This window comes from Stegostoma tigrinum, chromosome 10 (assembly GCF_030684315.1).
Source record: "Stegostoma tigrinum isolate sSteTig4 chromosome 10, sSteTig4.hap1, whole genome shotgun sequence".
Taxonomy (NCBI): domain Eukaryota; kingdom Metazoa; phylum Chordata; class Chondrichthyes; order Orectolobiformes; family Stegostomatidae; genus Stegostoma; species Stegostoma tigrinum.
The window spans coordinates 42,786,388-42,804,918 of record NC_081363.1 but is presented as its reverse complement, the minus strand read 5'-3'; the positions used below and the strand labels follow the sequence as shown (position 1 = coordinate 42,804,918).

The window sequence follows — 18,531 nt, the reverse complement described above, 5'->3', positions numbered from 1 at the left end:
ATTTCTAACACTTGTACTTGGTGCACATAATGGATTAAAACATCTACAGACAGTACTGTATTTTTTTTAACTTCTAAACAGCAATTCATCATGCATGTGTTTCTGAATGAGTTTTTAAAGCAGTCAACATGTTAAAACATCTAAGTGACTAGTGGCACAGCATTAGGTCTTGTTTGACTGTCAACAACTGAAACATTTAACTGACCTTCTCATGTTCTTTCTGATGACTCCAGTCTGACCTTTAGCTACTCCACAAGGGAGACTGGACTGGATGCACAGCCTGATAAACAAGTGTATTCTACACAAAGGCCTGAACTTTCTCATGAGGACTACAGGGAACGACAGAACTGCTAATCTTACATTAGTAATAGGAAACATATTAGAATCTAATGTGAAGGATGTGACAACTGGGCACTTAGAACATAATAATAGAAATTACTGGAGAAACTCAGCAGGTCTGACAGCATCTGTGGAAAGAAAGCAGAGTTATTGTTTTGAGTCTAGTGACCCTTCTTGAGAACACCAATCGCTGTCTTTGTTTCCAATCTTCAGCAACCGCAGTTATTTGTTTTTCTTAAAAAAAACGGTTGGTCAGTCAACCTAAATTGATGAAAGGGAAATCAGAAAGAAAACACAAACCTGTTGCAGTATGTTAGTGGAGAAGGGGGAAACAAGTGAGAATATTGTGCATTTGAATTTTTAGACGGGGTTCAATAATATCCCACATAGGTTCATAAACAAACATTGGAGCACACAGGATGAAAGGTCCTGTGCAGGATTGGTTAACAGAAGGAAAACACAGTAAGAATAAATGTGCCATTCTCAAGTTGGCAGATGGGACAAGCAAGATTCAGTGCTTGGGCCTGAACTTTTCGCAACTGATATCAATGGCTTGGATGTGGTGACCAAATGTAATATGTCCAAGGTTTTAGATGATACACCACCAGAATACCGCAGAGCCTAGACTTTATTAACTTTTACGTACAAACCTACCAAGTGGGAATATACTTTGTGAGGATAATGCAAAGGTGCATCAAAGGAATTTGGACAGACTGAGCGAATGTGCAAAATCACGGCAGATGGAACATAATGTGGATAAATGTGAGGTTACCCACTTTGGTAGGAAGAATATAGATGCAGGACATTGCTTAAATGATGGAAGAGTTGAAGATGCATGCATCCTTCATTAGTCATGGAAAGTTAACACGCAGGTGAAGGCAAATGGTATGCTGGTCTTTATAGTTAGCGGATATCTTGCTTCAATTATATAGAACTTTGGAGAGATTGCTCTTGAAGAATTGTGTGTGGTTTGGTCCTCTCACTTGAGGAAAGAAAAACTGGTTCACCTGACTAATTCATGGAATGGTGGGATTGACCTATGAGAAAAGATTGAGGAGAGTGAGTTTATAATCTCTAGAACTTAGAAAAATGAGAGGTGATCTCATTGATACTTGAAGGATTCTCAAAGGGCTAGATAGGGTAGATGCAGAAAGGATGATTCTCCTGGTAGACGATCTAGAAAAAGGGATCATAGACTCAGAATAAGGGGAAAACATTTACAGTTAAAAAAAGAAGAATTTTTACATATGGATCGTAAATCTTTGGACGAGTCTGACCCTGAGGGCTGTGGAAGCTCTGTCATAGAGTATTTTCAGGACGGAAATTGATAATATTTCTGGAGACTAATCACTTCAGGGGACATTGGGATAGCACAGGAAAATGGCATTGATGTTGATGATGAGCCATGATGTGGAATGATATCACAGGCAAGAGGGGCTGAATGGTGTATTCCTGCTTCTATCTTCTGAACAAATAGTTGTTATAATTTTGGAAAAGGTAAGTAAATCCTGACACACAGATGTTGGGGGCAAGAAATCCAACTTTCAGATGCCTAGGGCAGTTAATGCAGATAGGAAGGTCTCCTGCCTGTGGGGTCTAGATCCAGGGGATACAGTCTCAGAATAAAAGGGAAGTCAGGTAGGATTTTGATGATGAAGGACATTTTTACTCACAGAATGGTGAATCTTTGGCACAGAGAATTCCAAACAGTGGTAGAAGCTCATTCATTATTTCAGAACTGTGCTGCAACAGTTTGTAATTTCAAATAAACATGTTGGATTACAACCTGATGTTGTGGGAATTCAGACTTTGTCCACTCCAGTCCAACACCGGCATCTCCACATCAATATTAACATCAATAGATCAATAGATCTCTAGCGACTAATGTCATCAAGGGATATGGGAATATAGCATTGAGGTAGATGATCAGCCATGATCTAGAATGGCGGAATAGGCCCGAGGGACTGAATGGCTTGCTCCTGCTTATATATTCTTTATGTCATATTCCTAGATCATATTGAAAGACGCCACAAGATACATAAAATGTAGAATAGGAAGAATGTAATAAAACAGATGACTAATGTACATGGTCAAACCATGAGTGGTATTAAAAAGGTTGGGTTTTATTGTGCAACTCTAACTGCCCTGAGAAAGTTGAGAAGGGCCCCATCTTGGAAGCAGTTTGATAAAACTCAGTTGCTATCAAGGCGCTTCGAGGAAAAACTTACAGACAACTACACAATGGAGTCACATATAGGCCAGATGAAATAAGGACGGTATGTTCTTTCAAGAAAAAAAAACATGAAATAAATCAAGAAGAAGCTGTTCAAAATCAAAATATTACACAGACCACATTATCTCGCTCTTCAACACAACTTCAAGTGGCTTGTCAACTTGAAAGCCATTGATTTTGACTGATGAGCAAAATTCCTCTCAGATTAAAAGAACTAATTTCTTTCTTAATATGTGTTTATGTTTACAAGTGAACAATGAAATGATTAGTGTATAAGAGATTGCACACAACATAAATTTGTCACAAAAATATGAACTTAATTAACAGACCTGTTCCCTGCTCCAAATGAAAAAAGGGTTGACAAACACTTTTTAAACAGCAAACACTGGAAACTTTTAAAACCCATAATAATACCAACTAGAATGTGAGCATCAATTTTTATAACTGTCATGTTAAACTTCCCAAGAATCAACACAGGTATCCACGTAACAAATACTATTGAATCATTCATTGAAGTGTATCATTTCACATGATGTCAATGGGTATAGTTTGTGATGATATTCTTTCATATTTACATTGTGTTCTATTGTTGTGATTCATGCCCACTTCATGGTATAAAAAAAACATTTTTTCAGATGGTTCCCTATAAATTCTACTGCTTTCAACCCAAGAGGATACCTAAAACTAACAAGGCTGCTTATGTTATTTAAATTACGAGCCCATAACACATTGCCTGCACGGAGCCCTCCTGATTATTCATCTGCCCCTTGGCTGTTCATCTGCATTGGCTCCAGTTAAACAAACCTTGATTTTAAAATTTTCATCCTTGTTTTAAAATCACTCCAAGACATTGCCTTTCCAAATCCCTGTCACCTTCTTCAGGCCAACCTAAGATATTCATGCTCAACTAATTCAAGTCTTGAGTAAATCAATTTTAATCATTCCACTATTAAGAACGGTGTTGTTAGCTGTTCAGAATCCAAGCTCTAGAATTCTCTCCCTAAACCTTTTAACCTCTCCACCTTTCTTTCCTACTTTAAATTCCACACAGATGTACTTTGTCAATGAATCTATATTTGTATAGTCTGCCCCTTGCCAATATTTCGTTTAGTCCAGTATCTGATTGCTTTTCTGAACCATATTTTATACTTGTGGAAAGCCTGATTCTCAGAAAAGATGCTTAGCACGTAACTTGCCATTGGTGACATCAGCGGCTGGCTGATATGGTGTTTCGACCTCAGAGTTTCTTCTTTCAACAGTGTCTGATCTTGATTTGTGCTTAAGGAGCTCTCTGATTCAGAACTTCCCTTTTTTTTGATAGCCTAGTCTTACAGCCCAACGAATAAGTCAAAATATAACAACATCCCTAACCGGGCGAAGGAGTAGAAGTTCTTTGCGGCTTAGAAACTTGCACGATTCCACACCAAAGTTGCAACCTGCTAACCTAGATATATTATTTAGGAGCAAAATACTGCAGATGCTGGAAACCATACTGAAAACAGAAAAATGTTGCTCTGACCAAGAGCCAACTAGACTTGTCATGTTGGCTGCTCTCTCTCTCCATGGATGCTGCCTGGCTCGCGGTGATTTCCAGCATATTTTACTTTTACTAGAAATATTGTTTGCTGTATTTCTTATTTGTACGTATATTCTGGGATTTTCAAATTATAGCTTTCATGCTCTTCTAAAACTACAGGTTAGACTGTGTGCAATCCGTTCCACTGCTAACATGATCACAGATCAGTTGGTATTGAGATCCGCTGCTCACACCAGTAAACTGTTTAAAAGTACTTGTTGCTCACCATGATTGAGTGTAATCATGTAAAGAGTTGGATAGTTAAAGAGTCTCAAAGGTCAACCTTTTGGACAAAACATGAATTGCAAATTATTTCAGTCAAAACATCCCTCTTTCAAGAAACATCATTTATTGAAATACGGGAAAGATGATTTTATAAAATCTTCAAGGCAGCTGTGGATTTATTAGCTCCCACTCACCGATACTGCATCAAACTTTGACAAGAAAACTAGTATTAGTAACTAGTGATGGCTGGTAATAATAAGGTACAGAAAACGAAAGTTTGTGGTGGCAAAAATTAATTCCAATGGAAAATGTCCTATTCTCTGTTCAAATAAACACAAAGAAAACGAGGGCTGATTTCTGCAAGTTAGTCAACCAGTCTGCAAAATTTAGAATGTGTTTTTGGATAGGATAAAGTTATTGTAATCACAAGAAACTGTTTCATGAGAGGGCTAGGTTTTGTGTATTGGTCAATTAGCATGGGGCAAATTACCTCTTTCACTCCACACTTCTATACAATTCACCCTCCTAATAAAATACACTTTAATTACAACGTCCTAATCAACTGAAGATCTACGATTTTATTAACATTATGAAAGTATGCTGCACGCAGGCTGATATTCATGGCCGTACAGTACATGACTCTCAGAACCTATCAAACTTCCTCTTCAACTATCAGTTACAATTGCGTCAGAGGACGATCGACCTTGGTTGAATCTGAGGCCACTTTTTAACTAAGCAAAATGCTCGTCTATTTTTAGTTAAGTTTTCAGCAGCATTTCATTCCCTGCCCTGGATGACTGACCTACTCTCAAGACAGAATGGTGTCACAACCAATGAGGTTAAAATCAAAAATGATTCCTATGCCGCGATTATAAATTGCAAATTAACGCTTGAAACAAAACAAATGTAACAGAAGCTGGATGCCACTTTTTACACTAATGTTAACTTAAGAATCAAAGTTTAGGGGATGGATTCAGTTACAATGCTTGTAAAGTAGGATATGCCATAGAGTTTCCTTTGCAATAGATACCAATTGACTTGTTGCACTGAGAGCTGCCCTTACCTGGCACCTGCACACAATATCAGCATCAGTGGCCAACAGGTCCACCAGCTTCCCCTTGCCCTCATCTCCCCATTGCGCACCGAGGGCCACTGTGACTTTATTGCCGCCGTTGCGAGGCCGTTTGCAGCCGGTATAGTTTCTATACTCACTGCCCCGCCGGCTGGATTCGCTCATTGCTGCTGCTCGCTGAAACCCAAGAAAAGCGCGCACTGCTCCCGCACCTCCACGTGCACGAGCGCCGTGGCCGCGCGTTCACCTATTCCCCCTCCCCCAGATGAGGGCGTGACCAAAGGGCCCTCCTTCTTCCCGCTAGGATCTTCTTGCATCTGACAGTGAGCAACTTGGACTGCTGTGAATCATCAGTGGGTTATTTTCCCAGAAGAGTAAAATAGTTGTGGACGCCGCAAATATGAAATAGAAGTGGAAAATATGTTGGAAGCACTTCACAGGTCTTTGGAAGGGTAGAGTTAACCCCTCTCAGAGATAGTAGGAACTGCAGATGCTGGAGAATCTGGGATAACAAGGTATAGAGCTGGATGAACACAGCAGGCCAAGCAGCATCAGCGGAGTAGGGAAGCTGACGTTTCGGGCCTCGACCCTTCTTCAGAGAAAAAAAAAACCCTTTCAGGTTGTATTTCGCTATTAGGACCTTTAAGGAACCTTAGGATACCATTATTGCATCAGGCACATCATCTGAGAATATAGAGGTCTCACACGCCATCTTACCTCAGAGAATTTGAAACATGACAGGCTTTTCAAACATGTTGCTGTATGTACTTAATAGCTTAATATTATCCCAGACATTGATAAGCCAGAACAAAGCAGTGTACATGATACCTAAATGTAACAGACGCCTGTTGGATTCTTCAATCCCACAATAGCTACGCCTGGTTTCTTCTATTACAGGAGATAATGTAAGTATTGCCAAATCAGGTAAACTACCCATGTTGGAGGCAAAATTACATTCAGTAATGTTTAGTAGTGGTGGCTACCTACAAATAGGATGCCAATTATAAAGAAGATGCCAATATTTTAGTGGAAACTGGCTGGAAAATTAACCAGACAACAGACGTGGACGTCAGTGAATTCTAACAATCTGCAGCCTCTATTTCTGCCAGTATGCACAGCTGTGCCAGTCTGTAGATAGGGCATTGACTATCGAGAGGACAGAGTTATTTTCTTTTCAGTTCTTTCATAAAGAAGTAATATCTAAGCAGGCTCTACTTAAAAGTAACAACGGTGGAGCTACTAGTACAATCAAAAGTAAAGTTCACACGCACTTGTATAGCAGCAGAGAGTATGCTGCCTCTCTTTTTCTTCAAAGGTCACCTGATTCAATTTTTACAAAAGCAGTTAAATGGTCCAAAAAGCACAGTTCTAAAGTCATTTGATGAGTAAATACAACTTAAGAACACTAAAAAAGCAGTTCTTTACATTAAAATGTGGAGATGTCAGTGTTGGAGTGGGGTGGACAAAGTCAGAAGTTACAGGACATCAGGTTATAGTCTTCACCTGATGACGGAGCAGTGTACTGAAAGCTTGTGATATTAAATAAATCTGTTTGGACTATAAATTTGTGTTATGTGACTTCTGGCAATTGAAAAAGTTAATGATCTACAAGGATAAGACTTTGAAGTGAGATATAAACCGAGCACCAGGATGATTACATCAGACATGCTAAACAAATTGCCCAACTCAGGGAAAGACTAAGTTGATGCACAAGACTACAAAGCTGAAGAGTTTCCCAACGTTGATCTATTACACTTTGGCCAGGGTCAGTGAAAATAGTTGCAATTGCAAATGCTGAGGATGAACAACTAGAAGAGTTGTGAAGAATCATTATCCAGGGGCATTCTGACAGTATGCTGAAAAACATACCTAAGATTATTTCTTCATTTTGGAGTTGCAGAGATGAACTTGCAGATGTAATTCATTTTCAAGAGTAAGCAGTTCCTATTACCAAAAGAATTATGCCTAGATATTATGTCCATTTTACATCAGGTACACATGGGTATTGTAAACATAAGATGGATGGCCCATTAGTTTGTCTACAGGCCAGGGATGAATCAGGATATTCAACGATCTGAGTGAATGTGAGATGTGCCAAACATAACAACCCCACTGACAAAGGAAGCATCTACATCCGCACAATATTCTAAGTACTCCTATAGTGAAAGTAGCAATAGACCCATTCATAGTGCACTAAGAAGATTACATCCTTATGTTAGGTTATTTCACCAAATTTACCATTGTTTGATGACTTAATGCCAGTAACACGATGGGTGCTATCTTCAGTTTATTTGGTATTGCAGAATATATAGTATCTAATAAAAGTTGACAATACACAGCCAAACTATAAAAAAGATTTATATAAGTGGAATTGATACATATCACATCATTATATCACGAACATGTTCAAACTGTCGTCCAACATATGGTGTATACTATCAAATCAATGACAATTAATTGTCAAGCAACAAAATAGGTTTTCACCTTGCATTGTTCCAGTTTTGTGAAACATCACTGGATAAGGAATTACAATTTCTGGTCCAACTAATGCTTGGAAAGCAGGTGATAACAAAGCATTTCATCATTCCAAGGCACAAGACATTTTTTTTCAAAGACAGAATAATGTAAAGATAAAGAAATTAACAATATATATATGTGTACAGGGGTGCACTACACAATAGGATGGGTGCCAAGCAAAGCCAAATGTCACTTCAGTGGTGAGGCACAATTGATGTAAGGTTGTGGCCCTACCATGTAAAGTGAAGAACAGCTTAGTTTTTCAAAGAAACCTAAGTGCTGTGGAGAATTGGGGAACTTTTAAAAATAATTATAGATACTGTAAGATAGATTCTCAATTGGCTTTATAAAAGAATATACTGTAAGGTAAAGGCATGATCAACCTTACAAAGCTTGTAGGTATGCAATGAATAAGGATGTTTGAGAAACTGATGTTAAGATGGAGATGTAATGCAAACTGCAGTTGTGAGCAGTATCTCCAGTTTGCATACTTGTACATTAGATCACCGTGGCTTTGTTTGCATTTTTAATTGTCTTTGTGTCCGGTGTTTCCTGAAACACCACAGAGAAAGAAGAAGATACCCAACAAACAACCAGGTAGAGGACTACAAAAACTACTCATTAGAGAGTGCAAATTATGAATCCAAATACAAAAGCCTGAACACTGGCAAATGTTTCCAGAATGTACAGTGATCTCAGGTCACACAAAGCCATGACTGATCATGATGCAACATTGCGAACAAACAGAGGCCAGCTCAAACCAATATACAGCACAGTAGTCATGCATGTAGAAAGTGAGGAAGAACACTCTGTCAATGATGATTGAGTAGTGATATTGAGTGACATCAACAAACAATAAGACAAACAAGTTGTCAAATAATGTAATAGAAAAAATGCATCTCTCCAAATGGGTATACTATCACCAGATTTGGGTGAGTTTGAAACGTTAAACTCATAAGCTGTGTTTTATCTTTTGCATGATCATTGAATTGGCAATATGCGCCTATGTAAGCAATTTAGGATTTTTTTTAATCTTTGGGAAAATGGGAATATTGTGTTATTTCTTGTAGTTAGTATGTCTCTATAAGAGACATTCTCTTGATTTTGTCAGTATTTCTTACTTAGTGTGACTGGAATTAACCCATCTTAAGTTAACACAATTGTTTTCTTAGTATGTATTATTAGTTTATTATGTAATAAACTAATTTTAGTTACTCAAATATATGCATCTTCTGCTATGGAGATATCAGTGGTTAATCATTCACTACTTAATATTAATGGGCCAGGAGATAGAGATTAAACGAAGGCTCGGTGACTTCAAATCAACAAAGATACTAGCACAACCAGGCTCCTGCTGTGGACATTTCGTACAACATGGTGGCAAGTAATTCAGATTGCTATTTGAAGTGAAGAAAACACCTGCTATGCAAAGAATTCAGATCAATTTGAAGAGAAGATGGAACTGTGGAATTCTGCACAAAAAAAGTGTTGAAAAATATAAGACAACAAAATGTGAGGCTGGATGAACACAGCAGGCCAAGCAGCATCTCAGGAGCACAAAAGCCGACGCTTCGGGCCTAGACCCTTCATCAGAGTCTCCAGCATCTGCAGTTCCCATTATCTCTGTTGAAAAATATAGCTGTTTTAACAAAGGAGCTGCAAGGCATTGGCAGCTGTAACAGCTGAAGCAGCAATCAATTGGTTCAGAATAGAAAGGCTTTAAGCAGTGAGGCAGTCTTTCTTCAAAATGCTTATAAAAGCTACAACTAGGGAAATGAAGAGCAGGAAAGCTAATGAGGATATCCTCCCTTGTGCTACAAGGGAGAAATTCTGAGTCACAATCCAGGAAGGTAAAGGGTGACATCAGATCCCAGATGTAAGCTGAGACCATATGTGGAAAGAGTGAAAACCATTAATGTCACAGTTCATGAAACAAGGCAACATTCAGTATCAGAATTAAAACGAGAATTTTTTTTTCCCAGTCAAAGAAACTGTTGTGTTTCAGTCAAATTCTTCAAAATATCAGGTAGTTCTTTAAAAAGTTCTTCAAACTAGCCAATAGGTCAAAAAAGATAGAACCTAAAAGTCAAAGATACAAGTTTTTGCAAAAAAGTAGACAGACATTCTGAAGCAAATTTTTAAATTTTAATTGTACAACAGAAATTATTTAAAATTAAAAGTGTGAGATGCTATTCTTCAGGTTGTAAAGAGAGCAGCTGTTTTGGGGTAAAAAAAAGGCATGAATCAGACATGTTGTTGAAAATGGCACAAAACCCATCAAATCGAAGGGCAAAACAGTTCAAAACCACCATCTTACATTTTTGTAAGAGGAAAATAAAAAAATTCACTTATTAAAAGATTTGAGAAGATTTACAATATCTCAAATAATTTAAAATTAACAAAGCTTCACTGAAGGAATATCTTTACAGTACAGAGGTTAAAAAACTCCAACCATTTAAAACAGAGCAAAAAAATCCAAAACAAAAATAAGGAAAGGATCTTTGCTTCTTTATTAAAGCAGGAACTCATTGTAATTTTGCAGCTTATGAGATGATTTGTCTTGCTTTATCAGCAATTAAAATTTAATTACAATTTCAAAAATTATTGTTAATTCTGAATATTCTGGACAAGCTTTATAGTGGTTGAATTGAAAGCACAATTCAAACTTAATGAAGAAAAGCTGATCTTACAACAAAATTTATTTGATTTTAAGAAGTTCTGAATTTAAATTGAGAATTTAATTTAAACAAGGAAATAGCAAAATTTATTACATTTCCAGGCATTTTCAAAAATTACAGATAGTTTTAGCAGAGAATTAAATTGGTCAGCATAGAAGAAACAATTTCTGAGATACAGAAGTGTTTTAGATCCAAATTGGAAGCAGGACAAGTTAACACACTGTTTTATTCAGTGAATAAAAGCATGTTGTTAACAGACAAAATGTAAAAAAAAAATTATGTCTTAAAAGCATCTGATAATTATTTCATTCGGTGATACAATCATATTGTGGAGAAAGCAAGAGCTAATCATTGAATATAGTTTCCAAGAGAATCTGTTACCAACTTAATCTTTATACATTGTCTGCATCTTGTGAAAATATGGAGCATTACAGTCAGAACTAATTCATTAAATAATTGTCATCAGGCTTTCTGGTTGATCTCTTTCAGATCCTTTTACAATTGAAGGTCTCACATTGTAAATCTTATCCCAATAATGATGGAAACTGAGACTCAGGAAAATCTGGGGAACAGAAGGACAAATTTATTGTGGAAGACCATCAGAACTTACCAACCTCAGATGGCATAAACACTTGTAATCAGATTACAAACTAACAGAGTGTTCAAATCTTTTGGTTCAAGATGTAGAACAAACTAATTATACAAATAAAAGCGAAGTCTGTATCTATTTCAAGAATATCACCCTCACTAGAAAGTGCGACATTTTCAAAGATGGTTTCCAGGTATTGCACAATCTTTAAATAATAGAAATAACGCTGGCTGTATCTTTACCAAACACTTTTGAAACTAATTACTGATTCACAACTCACACTTCCATTATACCGTGTATCCAGACATGATGACATTTACCATGTTTTGAAGAAATATATAGCCATTCCAATGGGAAACTAGTGAACCATCTGAACCAGACATAACAGAGTTCATCTCCAGATATCAGAGATAGCAAGAAATGCAGATGCAGAAGTCAGGGACTACACAGCGTGGAGCTGGAGGAAAACAACAGACCAGGCAGCATCAGAGGAGCAGGAAAGTTGACGTTTCCGGTTCCCTGATGCTACCTGGCCTGCTGTGTTCCTCCAGCTCCATACTGTGTGGTCTCATCTCTGGATATGCAGTTCTGTTCAAGCTTGATACAAGATTGAATGTTGATCTGATTGTACATGAAGCACGTAGATCAATGTCTAGGATTAAAAGAATGTTCATTTTTTTCTGACATAAATACGATCAGTTCATAGATGGTTATATCATCCAGAAGCCAAAGTCTTCACTTCTAAACACAAAGGAATGGCTGCATTAAAAGTCCTGAAATTGAGGTAGGCTTTTAACCAATTAAGAAAACATATGTCATTGAGCATAATAAAATGTGAGGCTGGATGAACACAGCAGGCCAAGCAGCATCTCAGGAGCACAAAAGCTGACGTTTCGGGCCTGGACCCTTCATCAGAGAGGGTGATGGGGAGAGGGAACTGGAATAAATAGGGAGAGAGGGGGAGGCGGACCGAAGATGGAGAGTAAAGAAGATAGGTGGAGAGAGTATACGTGGGGAGGTAGGGAGGGGATAGGTCAGTCCAGGGAAGACGGACAGGTCAAGGAGGTGGGATGAGGTTAGTAGGTAGATGGGGGTGCGGCTTGGGGTGGGAGGAAGGGATGGGTGAGAGGAAGAACCGGTTAGGGAGGCAGAGACAGGTTGGACTGGTTTTGGGATGCAGTGGGTGGGGGGGAAGAGCTGGGCTGGTTGTGTGGTGCAGTGGGGGGAGGGGATGAACTGGGCTGGTTTAGGGATGCAGTGGGGGAAGGGGAGATTTTGAAACTGGTGAAGTCCACATTGATACCATTAGGCTGCAGGGTTCCCAGGCGGAATATGAGTTGCTGTTCCTGCAACCTTCGGGTGGCATCATTGTGGCAGTGCAGGAGGCCGATGATGGACATGTCATCTAAAGAATGGGAGGGGGAGTGGAAATGGTTTGCGACTGGGCGGTGCAGTTGTTTGTTGCGAACTGAGCGGAGGTGTTCTACAAAGCGGTCTCCAAGCCTCCGCTTGGTTTCCCCAATGTAGAGGAAGCCGCACCGGGTACAGTGGATGCAGTATACCACATTGGCAGATGTGCAGGTGAACCTCTGCTTAATGTGGAATGTCATCTTGGGGCCTGGGATAGGGGTGAGGGAGGAGGTGTGGGGGCAAGTGTAGCATTTCCTGCGGTTGCAGGGGAAGGTGCCGCGTGTGGTGGGGTTGGAGGGCAGTGTGGAGCGAACAAGGGAGTCATGGAGAGAGTGGTCTCTCCGGAAAGCAGACAGGGATGGGGATGGAAAAATGTCTTGGGTGGTAGGGTCGGATTGTAAATGGCGAAAGTGTCGGAGGATGATGCGTTGTATCCGGAGGTTGGTAGGGTGGTGTGTGAGAACGAGGGGGATCCTCTTAGGGCGGTTGTGGCGGGGGCGGGGTGTGAGGGATGTGTTGCGGGAAATACGGGAGACGCGGTCAAGGGCGTTCTCGATCACTGTGGGGGGAAAGTTGCGGTCCTTAAAGAACTGGGACATCTGGGATGTGCGGGAGTGGAATGTCTTATCGTGGGAGCAGATGCGGCGGAGGTGGAGGAATTGGGAATAGGGGATGGAATTTTTGCAGGAGGGTGGGTGGGAGGAGGTGTATTCTAGGTAGCTGTGGGAGTCGGTGGGCTTGAAATGGACATCAGTTACAAGCTGGTTGCCTGAGATGGAGACTGAGAAGTACAGGAAGGTGAGGGATGTGCTGGAGATGGCCCAGGTGAACTGAAGGTTGGGGTGGAAGGTGTTGGTGAAGTGGATGAACTGTTCGAGCTCCTCTGGGGAGCAAGAGGCGGCACCGATACAGTCATCAATGTACCGGAGGAAGAGGTGGGGCCAGTGTAGGTGCGGAAGAGGGACTGTTCCACGTAACCTACAAAGAGGCAGGCATAGCTGGGGCCCATGCGGGTGCCCATGGCCTCCCCCTTAGTCTGTAGGAAGTGGGAGGAGTCAAAAGAGAAGTTGTTGAGGGTGAGGACGAGTTCAGCTAGGCGGACGAGAGTGTCGGTGGAGGGGAACTGGTCGGGTCTGCGGGACAGGAAGAAGCGGAGGGCCTTGAGGCCATCTGCATGCGGAATGCAGGTGTATAGGGACTGGACATCCATGGTGAATATGAGGTGTTGGGGGCCAGGGAATTGGAAGTCCTGGAGGAGGTGGAGGGCGTGGGAGGTGTCACGGACGTAGTTGGGGAGTTCCTGGACCAAAGGGGAGAAAATGGAGTCCAGATAGGTGGAGATGAGTTCGGTGGGGCAGGAGCAGGCTGAGACGATGGGTCGACCAGGGCAGGCAGGTTTGTGGATTTTGGGAAGGAGATAGAAACGGGCCGTGCGGGGTTGGGGAACAATGAGGTTGGAGGCTGTGGGTGGGAGGTCCCCTGAGGTGATGAGGTCGTGAATGGTGTTGGAGATGATGGTTTGGTGCTCGGGTGTGGGGTCATGATCGAGGGGGCGGTAGGAGGTGGTGTCGGAGATTTGGCGTCTGGCCTCGGCGATGTAGAGGTCAGTGCGCCATACTACCACTGCGCCACCCTTGTCTGCGGGTTTGATGGTGAGGTTGGGGTTGGAGCGGAGGGAGCGGAGGGCTGCCCGTTCTGCGGGGGAGAGGTTGGAGTGGGTGAGAGGGGTGGAGAGGTTGAGGCGGTTAATATGTCATTGAGCATCTTGACATATATCAGCAAAAAGAAAACTTTATTGGTCTCAAAAGAATGCTGGCCAAACCCAGGAAGGAGCATACATGAATTGAGATCAGCCACATTGGTATTAAATAGTTGTTTCATATTATCAACGTAAGAGAAACTATAAATTTTGCTGGGCTGAACAAATTGTTTACTTGTTCCTCATCAATAAGAAAAGCCTTTAGAACATTGAGTCAGACAGCATGGAAACAGATCCTTCAGTCCAACCAGTCCAAACTAACATAATCCCAAACTAAAACTAGTCCCACCTGCTTGTTCCTGGCCCATATCCCTCCAAACTTTTCTTTATTCATGTACTTATCCAAGTGTCGTTTAAATATTGCAATTGTACCCATATCTATCACTTCCTCAGGAAGTTCATTCTGCACACCCCTCATGTCTTTTTTAAATCTTTCTCCGCTCACCTGAAAAAATATACACCTAGTCTTGAAATCCCCATCCCAGAGAAAAGACAGTTAACTCTATTTATACCCCTCATGATTTTGAAAATCTTTATAAAGGTCATATCTCAACTTTCTATGCTTGAATGAAAAAAGCCCCAGCCTTTCTTTATAACTCAAACTTTCCATACCCAGAAACATCCTGGTAAATCTCTTCTGAACCCTCTCCAGCTTAATAATATGCTTTCTATAGCTCAGCAGCCAGAAGTGGACACAATATTTCAGAAGACACCTGACCGATATCCTGCACAGCCTCAACATGACTTCCCGACTCCTATACTCAAAGGACTGAGCAATGTAGGCAAGCATGCTAAATGCCTTTTCAACCACCCTATCTGGGTGTGACACACACTTTGAAGAATTATGTACCTGAACCCATAGGTCCCTCTGTTCTACAATGCTACTTAACGCCCTACCATTAATTGTATAAGTCCTCCCTTGCATTTATCCAGGTTGAACTTTATCAGCAATTTTTCAACCCATTGACCTATTTGATCAAGATCTCTTTGGTGATCTTAGAAAACCATTTCTACCATCTAATATGCCACCAATTGTGGTGTTGTCTGCAAATTTACTAACCGTGCATTTTATATTCTCATCCATATCATTAATATAAATGACAAACAAAACAGGACCCCAGAACTGATTCCTTTGAACACTGCTGGTGACAGACCTCCAGGTGAACAAACAACAGTCCACCATCATTCTGTCTCCTGCTGTTCAACCAATTAAGTATCCAATGGGTAAGCTCAATCTAAATCCCATGTGACTTAACTTTACAAATTAGTCTACCACGTAGAATCTTGTCAAAGGCTTTACTAAAGCCCAAGTAAACAACGTTTTGTTCAATCTTTTTGGTAACTTCCTCAAAAAAACTCAATGAAGTTTGTGAGACATGACTTTCCTCGCACAAAAACCATGTAGACTATCCTGAATCAATGTTTGCCTCTCTAAATGTCTACAAATCCTATCTTTTAAAATCATTTCCAACAATTTACCCACAACTGGAGTCAGATTCTCAGGTCAGTAGCTCCCCAGTTTCTCCTGACAAACCTTCTTAAATGAAGGAACAACATTAGCTGCCCTCCAGTCATCAGGCACCTCACCTGTAGTTATAGATGATGCAAGTGGCCTTGCAATTTCCTCCCCTAGCTCCCACAAAGTCCTGAGTTATATTAGATCAGGTCTGACAAGATAACTGTGGTGGAACTACCATTTGAAGCCATTTAGTGAACTCTTAGTACAATCATTCCAGAAAACATTCACAGCAGAGATTGCACTCGCTATACATTCAGTATCACTGACATTAAGAAACAAAACAATGTTTATATCAGCTAAATCTACTTTGTGACAAAATTAAAAGGTGAAGATTATTTCTTGAACCAACTCTGTTGTTTTCCATTATGCACTTTGAGGAAATTAAATATCCTCTGGACAGGACAATGGTCGACCATCTAAAATTTTCTTCTGTTTCTATTCAAGAAACAGAAGACCAACTAATAGCAGACAATAGTAAAGAGCACCATCTGAGTAGAGTATGCTCAAGCAAACAACCACCTACTCCTCCAAATCAAAATCAAATGCATAAAGTCAGAGACTTAGGGAAAAGAGATCATTGTAAACTTAAAATATTTGACTAAGCAATTGCATAATGTATTAAACAGGAAAAAAAAGTTCACAGTAGTTATTGTGTAAGGCAGTTAGCCTGAAAGAGTTAATTCTGATGCTTTAGTATCATGCAACTCACATGGCTGTCTCTGGATGGAGCTAGCCAGTTGTTCTAGATTAGTTCTAAGCTAATCACTTCTGCAGTCCATAGCCATGTAGCATAGTTTTAGTTATAACCTCTTAGGAGATAATAATATTTCTTGCCTAGTGTCAATGTAGTTCATCGGTCTTAAACTAATGTAACCTGTCATTTTTTAAATTATGTGTTAAACTACCTCTTTTTATTCAACCTTGTGCCTCTTTTAACAAAAGCTTGTTAATGGTTAATCCTTCACCACTTTGTTCTCATAAACCCCATGGACGACTATTACAAAAAGGGTTGGTCACAACAAATCTATGTAAAGAAGAAACAGGCAACAATTGTTGACATCTGTTAAAACAGTGACAGAGAGAAATGACAGATAGGCATGATGGAAATAGTATCAGAAGCTACATGACAAAAATAGACCTGACAGGAAATAAATAAGACACTTAAAGAAAGTACATGCATAAACAAGACTTTTGATAGTTTACACACAGATAGAATTTTAAAAATTGTAGATGAGGGTTGTACTTCAGTTTCAAAATTCTATGGTAACTACAAAAGGCAAGTTTGGAAAAGAATTCACATGAAGTCAGGATAAGCAGAAGTTTCCTTTAGAGTCCATTGCCTCATGATTGCTACTTCAGTTAGTGAGCTATTACGAAGTAAAGCATCTTATGAATCAAATCTAAAGGTGCTTCAATAAGTCTGCCTTTGCAGGAAGTACAAAAATCATATGAGACTCAGGCATGTTCACACCACAAAGGGACTTAATTATTGTACAACCAGGTGCTGCTAATGTCTTAGCAAATACGGGGCAGCGTTTCAAAGATAGTACTCAACAGGTTCACTTGATGAATGATTGACACCACTGAACGCAAATTTACCCCATCTGTGTGACAAAAAGCAGATCTGGGATATAAAGTATATATTTCACTCAGCCTGTCCCTTAGAATAGTGGTTGCTGGAGAACTATATTTCAGTAGGGTAAATCTGAAAAAATAAATGTGAAATGTGGATGATAAAGAATGTATTTTAGCTTGGTATTGTATCCCTATCATCCCTCTTGTTATCACTCCATTCATTTGTGCACCTCTTCCTTCCCACTCCCTCTACAATAAATCCTGACCGTCCTGGAATTTCTCCAGAGTTTTCTGCGTTTGTTTCAGATTTCCAGAATCCACAGTTTTTTCCCTTTATTCCAATATGTTTAGGCCCAACCTTTGCTCATTAGATAAATGCTTCATGTCCTGAATTAAAATAGCAAACTTTCTCTGAACTGTCACAATCCAAGTACATCCCACCTTAAAGACGACCCAGATACAAGTCCCAGCTGCTCTGGAGATGTATTGTAACATGTCTGAGCAGGTTTATTAAAAATATCTACTCAACATAAATAAGGGAAAAACAGCAATGGTATGAATCTTATTACTTTTGGGTGAAATGCGAGTTGCATTAAGTTTTATTGGAGGGTTTCTTATTTCAATACCAAAGGAGTTTTATCTTATCAAAATCACCTCATTAATTATCTACATTACCCCATGGCAGCTTTCATGCCTATTTCATCAACCTGACACTGACTCCACCCACCCTGGGCATTGTCCCTGTAATTTTCCCAGTTGCATTTGACATCTAGAGAACAGCAAGTGATGACAGGGAGTGAAGCTCATGGTGGGTACTGTCAGCATCAGGTTCTACCTGGCTGACACACAGCAAGGTCTGATGAAGGGTCCTGACCTGAAACATTGATTTTCCTGCTCCTCTGATGCTGTCTGACCTGCTGTGCTCCTCCAGCTCTATGTTTATTGACTCTGACTTCCAGCATCTGCAGTCCTTGCTATCTCCCAAAGTCCCCATGTCCTATTTAATATCACACTATCTCAAGAGCCCCTTCTGCCCATC

General features: G+C 40.1%; 1 protein-coding gene across 2 annotated transcripts in view; it reads right to left on the bottom strand.

Moving 5' to 3' along the window:
* adss1 (adenylosuccinate synthase 1) overlaps positions 1-5,647 on the bottom strand; it is a 62,135-nt gene extending 56,488 nt beyond the window's left edge. For both annotated transcript variants that reach the window (XM_048538569.2, XM_048538568.1), the window contains exon 1: positions 5,437-5,647. In XM_048538569.2, coding sequence (XP_048394526.1) covers positions 5,437-5,610 — 174 coding nt within the window. In that variant the 5' untranslated portion in view covers positions 5,611-5,647. The remainder of the gene's footprint in view (positions 1-5,436) is intronic.
* Positions 5,648-18,531: the final 12,884 nt, after the last annotated feature.